Source organism: Trachymyrmex septentrionalis, unplaced genomic scaffold (genome assembly GCF_001594115.1).
Source record: "Trachymyrmex septentrionalis isolate Tsep2-gDNA-1 unplaced genomic scaffold, Tsep1.0 scaffold126, whole genome shotgun sequence".
In the NCBI taxonomy this organism is placed as follows: domain Eukaryota; kingdom Metazoa; phylum Arthropoda; class Insecta; order Hymenoptera; family Formicidae; genus Trachymyrmex; species Trachymyrmex septentrionalis.
Window position 1 is genome coordinate 1,494,762 of NW_017304395.1, and position 12,519 is coordinate 1,507,280.

General features: G+C 30.0%; 1 protein-coding gene across 2 annotated transcripts in view; it reads right to left on the bottom strand.

Annotated features, from left to right (window-relative positions):
- LOC108755756 (thioredoxin domain-containing protein 11) overlaps positions 1-12,519 on the bottom strand; it is a 21,008-nt gene that overhangs the window by 5,602 nt on the left and 2,887 nt on the right. Inside the window, exons 2-7 of one of the 2 annotated variants that reach the window (XM_018498984.1) lie at positions 7,539-7,749; positions 7,237-7,467; positions 6,381-6,587; positions 6,114-6,311; positions 5,049-5,482; positions 4,656-4,974 (exon numbers count right to left, since the gene is read on the bottom strand). In XM_018498984.1, coding sequence (XP_018354486.1) covers positions 4,656-4,974; positions 5,049-5,482; positions 6,114-6,311; positions 6,381-6,587; positions 7,237-7,467; positions 7,539-7,749 — 1,600 coding nt within the window. Of the gene's footprint in view, positions 1-4,655; positions 4,975-5,048; positions 5,483-6,113; positions 6,312-6,380; positions 6,588-7,236; positions 7,468-7,538; positions 7,750-12,519 lie in introns of those variants that run through there. The other variant, XM_018498993.1, reaches the window with a different exon arrangement.

Here is a 12,519-nt window from a genome sequence, read left to right on the forward strand (position 1 = left end):
AAAAAAAACGATTCCTTTGAAATCCCACCAAACAGATTGCATCACCTTTTTTTGATGAATATCGGCTTTCGAAGTGCTTTGAGCCGGTTCATCTTTTTTACTCCATGATCTCTTGCGTTTAACATTGTTGTAGACAACCCATTTCTCGTCCCCAGTGATGATGCGCTTCAAAATTTTCTTGACATTTGAGAAGCAAATCACAGACGTCAATGCGGCACAAATTTCTTTTCGAAAGAACATGAGGAACCCATATGTCGAGCTTTGAGATTAAACCTAGGCGTTTCAAATGATCATGAATTCGATAAATTTAATCTCTCAGCGATCTCACGAGTTGTTATTTGCCGGTTTGCATCAATTAATGCCTTTATTGTGTCTTCATCAGCTTCAACTGGCCTTCCAGAACGAGGTGCATCTTCAACATCAAAATTGCCGGATCGAAATTTTGCAAACCAGTTTTGGCACTGGCGTTCTGTCAATACATCTTCTCCATACACATCGGATAATTTTTTTCTTGCTTGAACAGCATTTTTACCTTTTCGATAGTAAAAATGTAAAATATGCCGAAAATGCTGCTTTTCACTTTCCATATTTGATAGGGCACCAACCAAAAATTACTGCGTAGAATCAATCGAACTTTTTTCACTAGCAAGCCTTGCTATATCAGCTGTCAAAATATATAATGATTATGCGGCTTAGTGAAAGTGTGAAGTTGGCTGTGAAAAAATACAATTAAGTCCTCTGTTGGGAAAAAACGAAATTACTTTCCGAACAACCCAATAGGATGCCGTCCATGTACATGGAATCGGAACGTCAGAATGGATTTCTTACTAGAAATGAGTTCACTAGCATTCCGTAAGAAGTTTCTCTACTGTATCAGAGAACTATCGAAATCATGGCCGGAACGGTATAGAGACGATACGGAATTAATGGAATGTCATGTCGATTGCAGGCTATATTGATCCAGCTATTGTTGATGATTGAAAATTTGATAACTTCAAAGAAGAAAATTAATAATAATTTTTATTTTTTAATATGACATATTCTTGTTTTATATATACATACCAACTATAATGCCAGCAATTCTTTAAATAATTTCGATGTCATTCTGAAGTAATTGAAGAACTTCTCACGACCGGTCGTTTGCATTTCAAGGATTAAATTGTCACTTGCGACGCCTCATTCTTTGTGTAAACATTGATTGTATCCAGAATTTTCTTGTTATTTCTGCTATTGCAATAAAACATTATAAGTGAAATAAAATTTTCACACACTCTTAAATATCGGAATAACACACCAACTTGTCTTTCGCAATAATTTTAACATTAATAATAACACTACTTCTTTATCTTTCATTGTAGATTTACAAAAAAAATTCCTGAATATTCGTTTCAATTTTTAGATTCAACCAACTTAGCTGAACATGCCGTTCCATTCCGTAAAAATTTTCTCTACCCGTCCGATTTCTTACTAGAAAATTGAGTTTACTACAATTTCGTTTCATAAGAAATTTCTCTATCCGTCCCATGTAGCCGGAACGCAATGGAATTTTGGTAACAATATATATCTTACTTTTATAATTCAGTATTTTTGAGTATTCAAAGTAATGTTATAGGTAAGATAATTGCACAAATTATGCATATTACTGCTTTAGTCGCATTAAAATAACGAAATATCGATTAAATTAAGCAAATTAGCTTGCGACTGAGGCGACATTCCGTCTGTTTCCATTCCGTTCCGGCTACATGGGACGGATAGAGAAATTTCTTATGAAACGAAATTGTAGTAAACTCAATTTTCTAGTAAGAAATCCGTTCCGTATACATGGGACGGCACCCTTACGCATGAAGCGTATATCGTTTTATTCTTCTTTGTTATTTGGTGAACAACAAAGACAAATAATGCATTGTGCGCTAATTCGGAACGCATTCATAGACAGATCGGCGGAGATTTAGAGAGAAACGCTTACAAACTAAGCACACAATGTTATTCCATCATGACTCGGAGCCGGGTCGAGTCGTAAATCGAATACGCTTTAGTTATTTACAAATATAATAATATGATATTGTTTACATGTTTCGTTAACAATTAAAGAAATGTTCATCTATTAACATTTAATATTGAATTTCTTGTGACCATCTTTGCCTTTTTAAGGAGTTTATCATCTTATGCCCATTGATACTAATGTAGATTAATCTTAGTTCAACTTACTCTTCATCTTTTTCTAATTCTTAGAACTAGAGAAAAATAAAAAGTTGAACCGAGATTATAGTTAATCTACATTTGTAGAAACGAGCATTAAGAGAGGAAGAGAAAGACGATATATTGAACTACTGTTAATACTACTGCGAGTTAATCGTCAGCTTAATCGGATTAAAAAAAGAGTTTTAATTAAAAGGTTGTTAATATCTAGAAAAAACCAAATTAATCGGGATACGATGTGTTTTTTCTTGTCAAATTGTTTGCGTTTTAGTAAATTACTAAAATTGCATCACATAGAATGCAGAATTTCTAGTAATTTATTAAAATGCAAGCAATCCAACGGGATAAGTTATTTTCCAACTTTGCATAAATGTATCAAATAATTGTATGTTACACAAACCAATGAAATGTGTAAACATATAGAAAAATTGCAAAAAAAGGATGTTCCAAATATGGGCCATTATGTAGCAAAGGGTTCAATACTGAACGACAATAAACGTATTTAATAATTCTTCTAATCTAATTATTAAAATATAACTAGGGTTGAATAGTGTTGGATAGTACCTAAATCCATGTATCTAGATATACGTATAGATATTTTGTATATCTCTCTATTTGATTATGAGTATTACTGTCGTTAGTGGTGCCATATAGATCTGCGTACGGACCATTCGGGGAGCACACTGTCAGCATTATTGCGTTATTAGCTACATTTAGCAAAGAAAGTAGTTTTAAAATTGTTATAAAATTCTTCAATATGACTGGTTTACATATGTTTATACATTTATAGAAAACAAAGGTAAGAATCAAACATATCAAAGAATTTCACAATAGTTGGAAGCTGCTTTGTCTGTTGAATGTAGCCATTTAGCAAATATATTTTATATATATTTTGGATATATATATTTGTTATATTATCTTATTATTATATTATAATAAAAATAAATAAAAAGTATCTGATTACTTGTATCTGTACATTTTAATTTGCATATTTGTATTTGTATCTAGATGCATTTTTCATTTTTTCACATCTATCGAAATACATACTTTTTTCTATTACTGGGGTTGGGAAGAATTTGTAACTTGTTTCTTGTAACAAGGTTACAGCTAGAGTTACTTTTTTCAGTAACTGTAACTTAATTTTTATATTTTTTGGAAATTAGTAATAGTTTCCAATTTAATAATTATTTTTAAAATTATTTATTTCGAATTTATTCGTCAACATATAGATTGACAAAAATTAAGTGCTCAATATGAACAATCAGTAGTTATTTCTTATAATTGGAATATATTTTTATCTTTAATAATCATCACACTCTGTATAAATATCTGTATTAAGAATGAAAATGAAACCTTAGAATTGTAGAAATTTTTTAATATGGGATGTCTTAATATTAATCCCATAATTTTGATCCAAGTATGTATTACTTTATCATAAATATAACATGTAACCGAATGTTTAGTATACGTAAAACAATTCGATGCTAAAAATATTTAAAATTCTGGTATTTAAAGTAGTAATGCAAATATAATAAGATATAGTAATACAAAAATTAACCAAAAGATTATTGAAAAGTAATGTGTATCGTTACTCTTTTTAAATAACTATAATTATAACGTGTTACTTTTTCGATAACTTGTAATGATAATTAAGGGGATATAACAAAGTAAAATTAAAAAAAAATCTAATTTTTTTTCGAAAGATTGATATGTCTAAAAAATATGCTCCTGAAAGATTTTTATATTAATAATTAATTCGCTGAAATTCGCAGTATTTTTCGAGTTATGCAAATTTTAGGGAACGGACGCACAGTGCTGAATGTGCAATACTGAAACTTTAAATGTGTTTTTCTCAAAACTATTTTTTTTCAACTGGCGGCATCTATAACTCAAACAATTTTCGACCGATCAGCTTCACAAAATTGAATAGTTTCAGTTAAGCGTAAGGATTTTTTTTTAATCGTTCAAAGGACAAGATGTTTAAGAAGTTCAAAATGTAGTGAAATTAAAATTGTTTTCAACCGTTGCTATTTTGTAAAAAAAATTATTTAAAAAATCGCTACACACTTAACTGAAACTCATATAGATTTAAAATTTTCAAAAAAATTTTCATTTCAAATAATTACAACTTGAGTTCTCTACGCTGTCGATGGACCATGTTTTTTAAACATAGAAGTTTACAATGCTGTGCAACATCGTCATATATTTATTATATTTTGACATATAAAAATTCTTAAAATGTCTTCAAAGTATACCCAATTGATATACCAATTCATATTTTTTCTAAAACTTATAGTTACTTTAAAAAAACAAAAAAATCGACATAAAAAGCATTTTTTAAAGGCTTTTACTCTGTTATATTTTTTTAATTACTTTTTGAAAAAAAAAACTGTAACTCTGTAAGTAATTACTTGTACAAATTTTTCGAATTTTGATATAACATTATCAGAACTTACTGCAGCGTCCATGATGACAACAGTGGTTTTATTTTTCCGTTTCGAAATATCAATCCCAAGATGGTCTGCAAAATGGAAATAATGCAAACTGTCGATAGCTATTAATGCTAACGTCTTGTTGGTTTTGCAGACTGATTCTTTTAAACTAAAGTTAAATTGCCTCGGAGAATCTCGTGGGAATAATGATGGATGATAATCATTCCCAGCTAACCATCTTCTGCAATCACCTTTTAAAAAATCTCTTCTCACCATGTTTGCGGATCGTGAATCATTATCTTCCTTCAATAATGATGATTTATATTCTATACCTGCATGCAGCCTTAAAACATATTCTTTTTTAGAAAAAGTTGCTTTGAAACGACGTATATCTGTATTTATGGATAAATATATTACCTTTTTGATGTTGACTCTTGTAATTTTATTGACACATAATTTTTATTATAATTATATATCTGTTTTTCATGTTGTTTAATCGTAGCAGGAGTCATAAATACATCGGTCTCTTTGCAGACATCAAATTTTTTAGAAATAACTGTACAAATTTCTTTCTTTAATGGATTCATCACCTTTGTTTTGCACAAGAGACATTTATTCATTGCCACGTTCGCACAACAACTATTATTGATCCATTTCTGAATTGATATGCTAGCAACTGATTCCTTTATTTGCTTAGTATAGATTCTGTTTTTTTTTAGATCAGCGCATTCTTGATTTCTAGAAAAGTGTCGAATCACTGCCGTACGTCGTTTTGCTTCTAGACGTGCAATTATATCCTTCACTAACATACTATCTGCACAGTTATAATACTGTAAACCGATCTCTCTTATCTGAAAAACAAGAACATTTGTAACGATGTAAACCATACTATTATTTGCTATAAATATGTATTATGTAAGAGAATATTTATTGTATTTTCGTATACATATCAAATAATAACACATTTAATTTGATATATGAAAATTATAATCACAGTATAAAAATTATTTTAAAAAATTTTAAATATTAGAAAGTGGCTTTAATTATTACAAAGGTTAAATGAAAAGGAGCATACAGTCACACTTTAAATACCTAGCGCCTTCCTGGTCCTAGTGTTAAGATGTTGAACTACTATCCAATATACATTCAATTAAATTGATAATTCTGAAATATTAATTCAATTTAATTGAATGTATATTGGATAGTAGTTCAACATCTTAACACTAGGACCGGGAAGGCGTTAGGTATTTAAAGTGTGGCTGTATGCTCCTTTTCATTTAACCTTTATTTTTTAAAAATTTATATTTTTATACGGTTGTATAAAAAAGAATTTTATTAAGTCTTATAAATATTTAACTTAAAAATTATATTTAAAAAACACATAAATCGTAAATGGTCTGTTTTTTATTAAGATTAGGAAGTATTTATGAAATCATACTAAAAAATCAGAAGAAAGATAATGTTACAGATACAATAACGCACCAAATTGTAAATATAATTTTCCATATGAAGTGGATTTCGTGGTGTAAAGAGAAATAAAACTGGTCCTTCGCGGAGATAGGGCGCGAGAGTGAGCGCTTTAATTCCAGGAGGCTGCAGCCAGAGAGATGGTTGATGAATAGAATTGCTGATCCAATTTAGGATGTTCTCGGAAGTCCACTCATTGCCTTCCGGATAACTCTAAGTGTTTTTAAACCTGGTGTATAATGTATGATAGAGAGTAAAGAGATTTGCGTGCTACGCACTTACTAAAGATTCATTCCACATGAGCAAACTTGCTGATGGAAACTTGTGGACTCCGTAATGCAATTTGCTGCATAATGCACTAGTCACTATAGCAAATACTAATTCTCTATTAGGATCTCTTTCTAACGATCGTGTCGCGGCCTTATAAAATTCTCTATATCCAGGAGTTCTATCCAATCGTGTAAAATTAAAATATCCAACAACGACTGCCTGCAAGTTATCAGAGTAATATTAATTTATTATTAATATATTTAGATAATTATTAAAATATATAAATAAGAGATTATGAATAAGCGATCCGCCCAAGGAAAATTCATCCACTTCATTGCACCTTAATTACTAAAATAAGTGTATATTAAATTTTTCACAATTCATCTTATGCGAAAATTAAGATAAAAAAATACACGAAAGTGAAAAATGTAATGTTTAAGTTAATATTTTAAATTAATAGTTAAGGCAGTTCTTCATGCTTAATAATATTTCTTGTGAATTTATACAATTTCCAGTTCAAGCTAATTGTGTACCACCGATAATTTATCGGTTTCGAAACATAATCCTAAGTCAAAGCTGGTGTAGTAATATCAATCACAATTCAATTGACAAGTTATTTAGTAATATTAATGCTCAAAGTATCTTAAGATCTTAATAATTTAATGCTGATAAGCATCTTATATAAAACCTATAAATAATTTTATATTTAAAAAAGTTTTACTTTGAATGTTGTTAACACTAAAGATCTCTAAAAATAAAATAAAAAAATGTACGAAATTTATTTATTTCCTTTCTCAAATCAGAAAAAAGTTCTTGTTACTTGATTAATAGCTGAAAAATAAACTTAATTATTTTTTGAAATACTTACATCATAGGCAACCAACAATTCCATTAATTGTTCTTTATGTGTTATCCTAATAATAGGATTCATAAATGCATCCAGAAAACGAATCATATATGGTGCCGTACGAATTCCTCTATAATTAATACCAGAATTTCTGGATGGATACAACATCAACACTGGATAACCATGGATTTTATTATACTGCGCTCTGCACTCTGAATCAGGATGCCAACAATTAATGGCTGCAAAAAATATCTAAGAACACACAATGCTCAAATACTTATAAACATATAAGGAGAAACGTAGAATACTGAATCACTATTTACCTGTGGATGATAAAACCGAGCAACACTTTCAAATTCGTGCCGAAGAGCCTGACTTTCTGCATCCCAGGGTGCGTAATACATAATAAAGCTAAAATCTGCTTGCGTTAGCCTCTCGATCATTGCATCTAGATGACCTTTATAGAAGTCCAGTATCACCGAGTTTTGATCAAAAAAAGGTTTCGCTATGGGAGGCTTGGAAAGTTTGGGTGGCCTGCAAAATTCACGGTATCAGTATATATACGTATATTAATAATTGAGGATAAAATCCATATAGTATAGTTGTTATAATCGCATGTGTGTGTGTGCGTGTACGTAAAAAGAGGGATCCAATTGCTCACATCAAATTGATCACTAAATGACCAATTTAATATAAAATAATTTCATTGTAGTTTATATATATATGTTTATGCAAAGAGTATAATACATATACATGTTTCAGAATTCGTGGACATGGATTGTACAGCATGATTGTATGTGCCAAAAGAAGCAACTTTTTCCTTTGTCAAAATTGCATTCAAACAGTACTTTTTAAATAAGAGCGATTTTAAGTTAATGAATGAACGCTCCACATTACGCGTGGATTAGGAATACACACGATGCGGTCCTGGCGTATGAGCATGTATGTTATTATTTTACTATTTTGCTAAAGATTTTGTAAAAACTATGCATGATATATAAAAATCATTATTTTGAACAACTTATTTAAGACGAAATATTTTCTAATTGATATCGCTGAAAAAACGAAAATAAAATAAGTAAACAACTTGTAATTATGATATTTAGAGCGTGTGCACCGCTCCTGATCCATGCGTAACGTAGAGCGCTCATTCGTTAACTTAAAATTGCTCTCATTTAAAAAGTACCGTTTGAACGCAATTTTACCAGAGAAAAATGTTGCTTCTTAGCACATACAATCACCCCGTGTCCGCGAATTTTGAAACAATCTGTATATATATTCCAGAATGACCGCTAAATGTTTTGTGCGCAGGTAAAGCGGATTAAATTGAATCGAAAAGTTCTGTAACATTTTGCAATTTTCGCAATAGTTAACAAGATATTAATTACTAAAAATCGCTAAATATTGATTCAATAATTTTTTACTAAGTACTTGACAGGAAAACAGCAACAGACAAAAATTATTATTTTTTTTTCATAGAGTTCTGAAAATTTTTTCAAAATTTTTTAATATCGAATTTTTTCATGTTGGTAAAAATAGTTGCCAATATAAAAAAATGCAGTACTAAAAAGTTGATAAAAAAATATTGAAAAAAATTCTTAGAGCTCTATGAAAAGAAAATAAATAATTTTTGTCTCTTGCTGTTTTTCTGTAAAATTGATAGTACTTGAGTAAAAAATTATTAAAGACCAAAATTCGGCAATTTTTAGTAATTAATATCTTGTTTAACTATTGGAAAAATTGTAAAATAGTAGATGACTTTTCGATTCAGTTTAATCCGTTCTACTTGCGCACGAAATATTTGGTCATTCTGGGACACCTTTATGTATACATACACACTGAAAAATTACTAGGCCGATGTGTGTGCTATTAGAATAGCCTAACAGAGATTCCTCCCGTTGTATACAGAATATCCCATTTTAATCAATCTAGTCAATTTTTTTCAAAATTATTGACAGAAAAATGTTTCAGATTGAAGTGAAATGGTTTTGAGAAAGACGTAGTTTCATGTAAAGTGAGGAGGAACAAGCAACAGATAAGGAGAAAGAATCCTCCAAAATTCGACCCGCCAACTGATAAAAAGGAGGCGACTTGTCGCTCGTTGCGATTGACTCGTGATTTGTAGATCCGGATTCAATTCCATCTGCGTAAGCGACTTTTCGCTCCTTTTTAAGAAGCCAAAAATGGTTCCATCTGATGATTGAAATTTTTAATTATCAGTGCCATTCGGATCCGGCGTTAAACTGTAAATCCCATATATCAGTGGATATATGTACGGATCCCTTAGGGGGGGTTGGACATTAGATTAACAACATAATTCCGGAAAAAATTCATTAAGGAAATCTCATGAGAAATAGGCCCTGTCCTGCCTTGAGATGTTGCATCATCGAATAAATGAACGAATAAATGACTGATAAAGATAAAATTAACACTAACGTCATGCAAACGTAGAGTATTTTCAAGAACTCTACAACGCTCGCGTTAGCAAGAGATAAACTCTGAATTTATTCAAACATTTCCTTCTCTCGCGCTCTCCGACGATGAGAAATGAATTCTCTGGAAATTTTAAACGCATTACCTCATCTCAGTGTTTAAATAGGGATTTATCCTGTCGACAGACTGCCGAGAGTGTGGATAAGGTCGACTACCATTATTGTTAACACAGATGATCACGATCAACCCGGCTAATATTGGGTCATCTTCCACATCGATCATACTAAGCAAGATAACGTATTTCAATAGCTATGGAATATCATCTTTGAACTCCAGATTTTTCATGCCTTTGTCAAAATTCCACCACGTTTGCTGGAATACGACGACGCTGCAAGGAGTGCTTTCTGAAACTTGTGGGCAACTGCTGTGTATTTCTATATTTTATGTAATGGTTATAATCTTAGGCAGTTCCTTAGTCTACCTCTGATTATAAACGCAATGACCATTTGATCGTACAATTATTTTATAAAATTTTTCTTCATTGTAAATATAAATCCGCCAAATCTCATGCTATCATGTTCAATCGTGTACTTTTTTAAAATAGAAAATATAAAAAGAAATGCTTATTCGAAAGAACTATTCTATAAAAAGAATTATACAATAGTAGGCATGAAGTGAGTCAATCAAAACGCGCCGTTTAATTAGTCATTACCCCCACTCTTCCCCACCGACCAATTAGAGTGCATTGTTTTTCCAGATTGGGTCCGTCTAGGCGATCTAGGTCACACCGGTGTGAAACTAGCGCCCAACTTTATCAAAAATAAAAATGGATACCGTAACGCGTTTGTACTTCGTTTGTATCTGTTTGTACCGATCATTATTTCATTTGTACCTCAAACAGTTAAAAAAATAAGTGAAAAATAAAAAATGGCCAGCGCGCATCTTTAAAATTTTTTAATTTCATTTATGCCATTCGAAAGAGAATCGTTTGTATTCGTTTGTACCTCAAAGGGCTCGGAGATATAGCGTTTTTCAAAATTTCGGAAATGCGCCAGGGGGATAAGTCGGCCGTTTTAAAAGATATCGAAATGCGATCAACGACATTCAGTAGATAATCACCATCTCCTTCATTTTTGTTTGTATACCGAACTTACCCTTCTATGTCAACTTACCCTCTTTGCGCATTTCCGAAATTTTGAAAAACACTCTCCGAGTCCTTTGAGATAGAAACGAAAATAAAAGAGATACAAGCGTACAAACGATTCTCTTTCAAATGCCGTTGAAAGTTAAATATTCCGCGTTTTGTATTATACAATAATGTACAAATAAATAAGCAGATACGATTTTAGCTGGATTTTGGCCTAATAATACTTTATATATGTATAAACATTATTAAGATTTAAGAAACAATCATATAAATAAACACATCATACACGATAGAGAACGCCAACACGATCAAAGTAGATATTTCGAATAATATATTCTTTATTAAATCAATTTATTTCAGATATGATTTTATGTATAATATTTGGACATAAATACAGTTTTCAATCTCAAATTGCCATTCACTATCAGATTTGAAACGCAATTATAAACTGAAACTAGGAATTCAGAAATTAAGTTGATCATCAATTTTTAATAATAATGCTATTTAGCTTCTTAAAACACTACAAAGAAAACCTTCAAAACTGCCTCTACTTATTTATTTATGTATTATATATAATACAAAACGTAGAATATTCACTATACGAATAAAAAAGATATACGATTATGTAAACAAAAACGAATATAGGTACCTGGATATCTGAGTATCATTAGCTCATGTTTCGATTTCTATCGAGTCATTCTCAATATTAAGTACATTTACAAAAATTCAACAGAGCAGATTATAAAATTCAAGTGTAGATTATAAAAATAATATTAATCAATACAAGATAATACTCGTATATTGTATTATAATCAATCCATACTTTGAAATTAATGAAGGTCGTCTTATCGTCTGTTATCATGTCAGTGAATTTCCACATCATAAATGATCAATATGTAAAACATGGTAAAGTCAAGTGAACGCTTTTCGTTTGATATTACAAAGATCACAAAACAGTATAACACAATTTAACTAAAAATGTTTGTGATCCATTCTATACAATTATGTCAAAATATTTTTTAAACAAAAATTATTCTTTTTTAAAACTTAAATTCCAATCATATTATTCTTTTTTACATTAAATTTCCAAACTTTTTGTACAAAAAGTTTATTCGCTGTTCATTCATCAAGAGATCTTGCAACTAAAACTCAGGATCAAAATTCTCTGTACATTTAAGATGTTACGATAATTTTGTAATTGTTGATTCTTAATATACTATAATATAATATTATATAATGCTATATAGTATAAATAATAATAAATATAAATAGGTCTGCAAATCCCCAAATATTTTTGCACTTAAAATGAGATAGATACATATTTTACTTTAAAAAGAGAGAAAGCGAAGATATCGAGTGCCAAAAGTGCAAGCAACGTGAACAGACCTAATATAATATAATACACTACAATACACAAAAATAATACTAAAAGATAAGAAATGGATAAAAATATCTAAAATAAAAATAAAAAATAAGTTTAAAAACAAAAAAAAGTCAAAATGAGATCAATAATCATTATGTTCTCGTTGTTGGTTCTAGACAAAGTGATTTAAGAAAAACTTTAATATTTTTTATTAAAAAATAGTTATTTATAAGGTTAATATATATTTATATATATAATACAAACAAAATGTCAAAAGGCTCAATAAAAATAAATAATAATATAAAAGAGAGCTACAAGCCTAATATAAAAGTTTTAATATAAATAGTTAAATCATAAACAA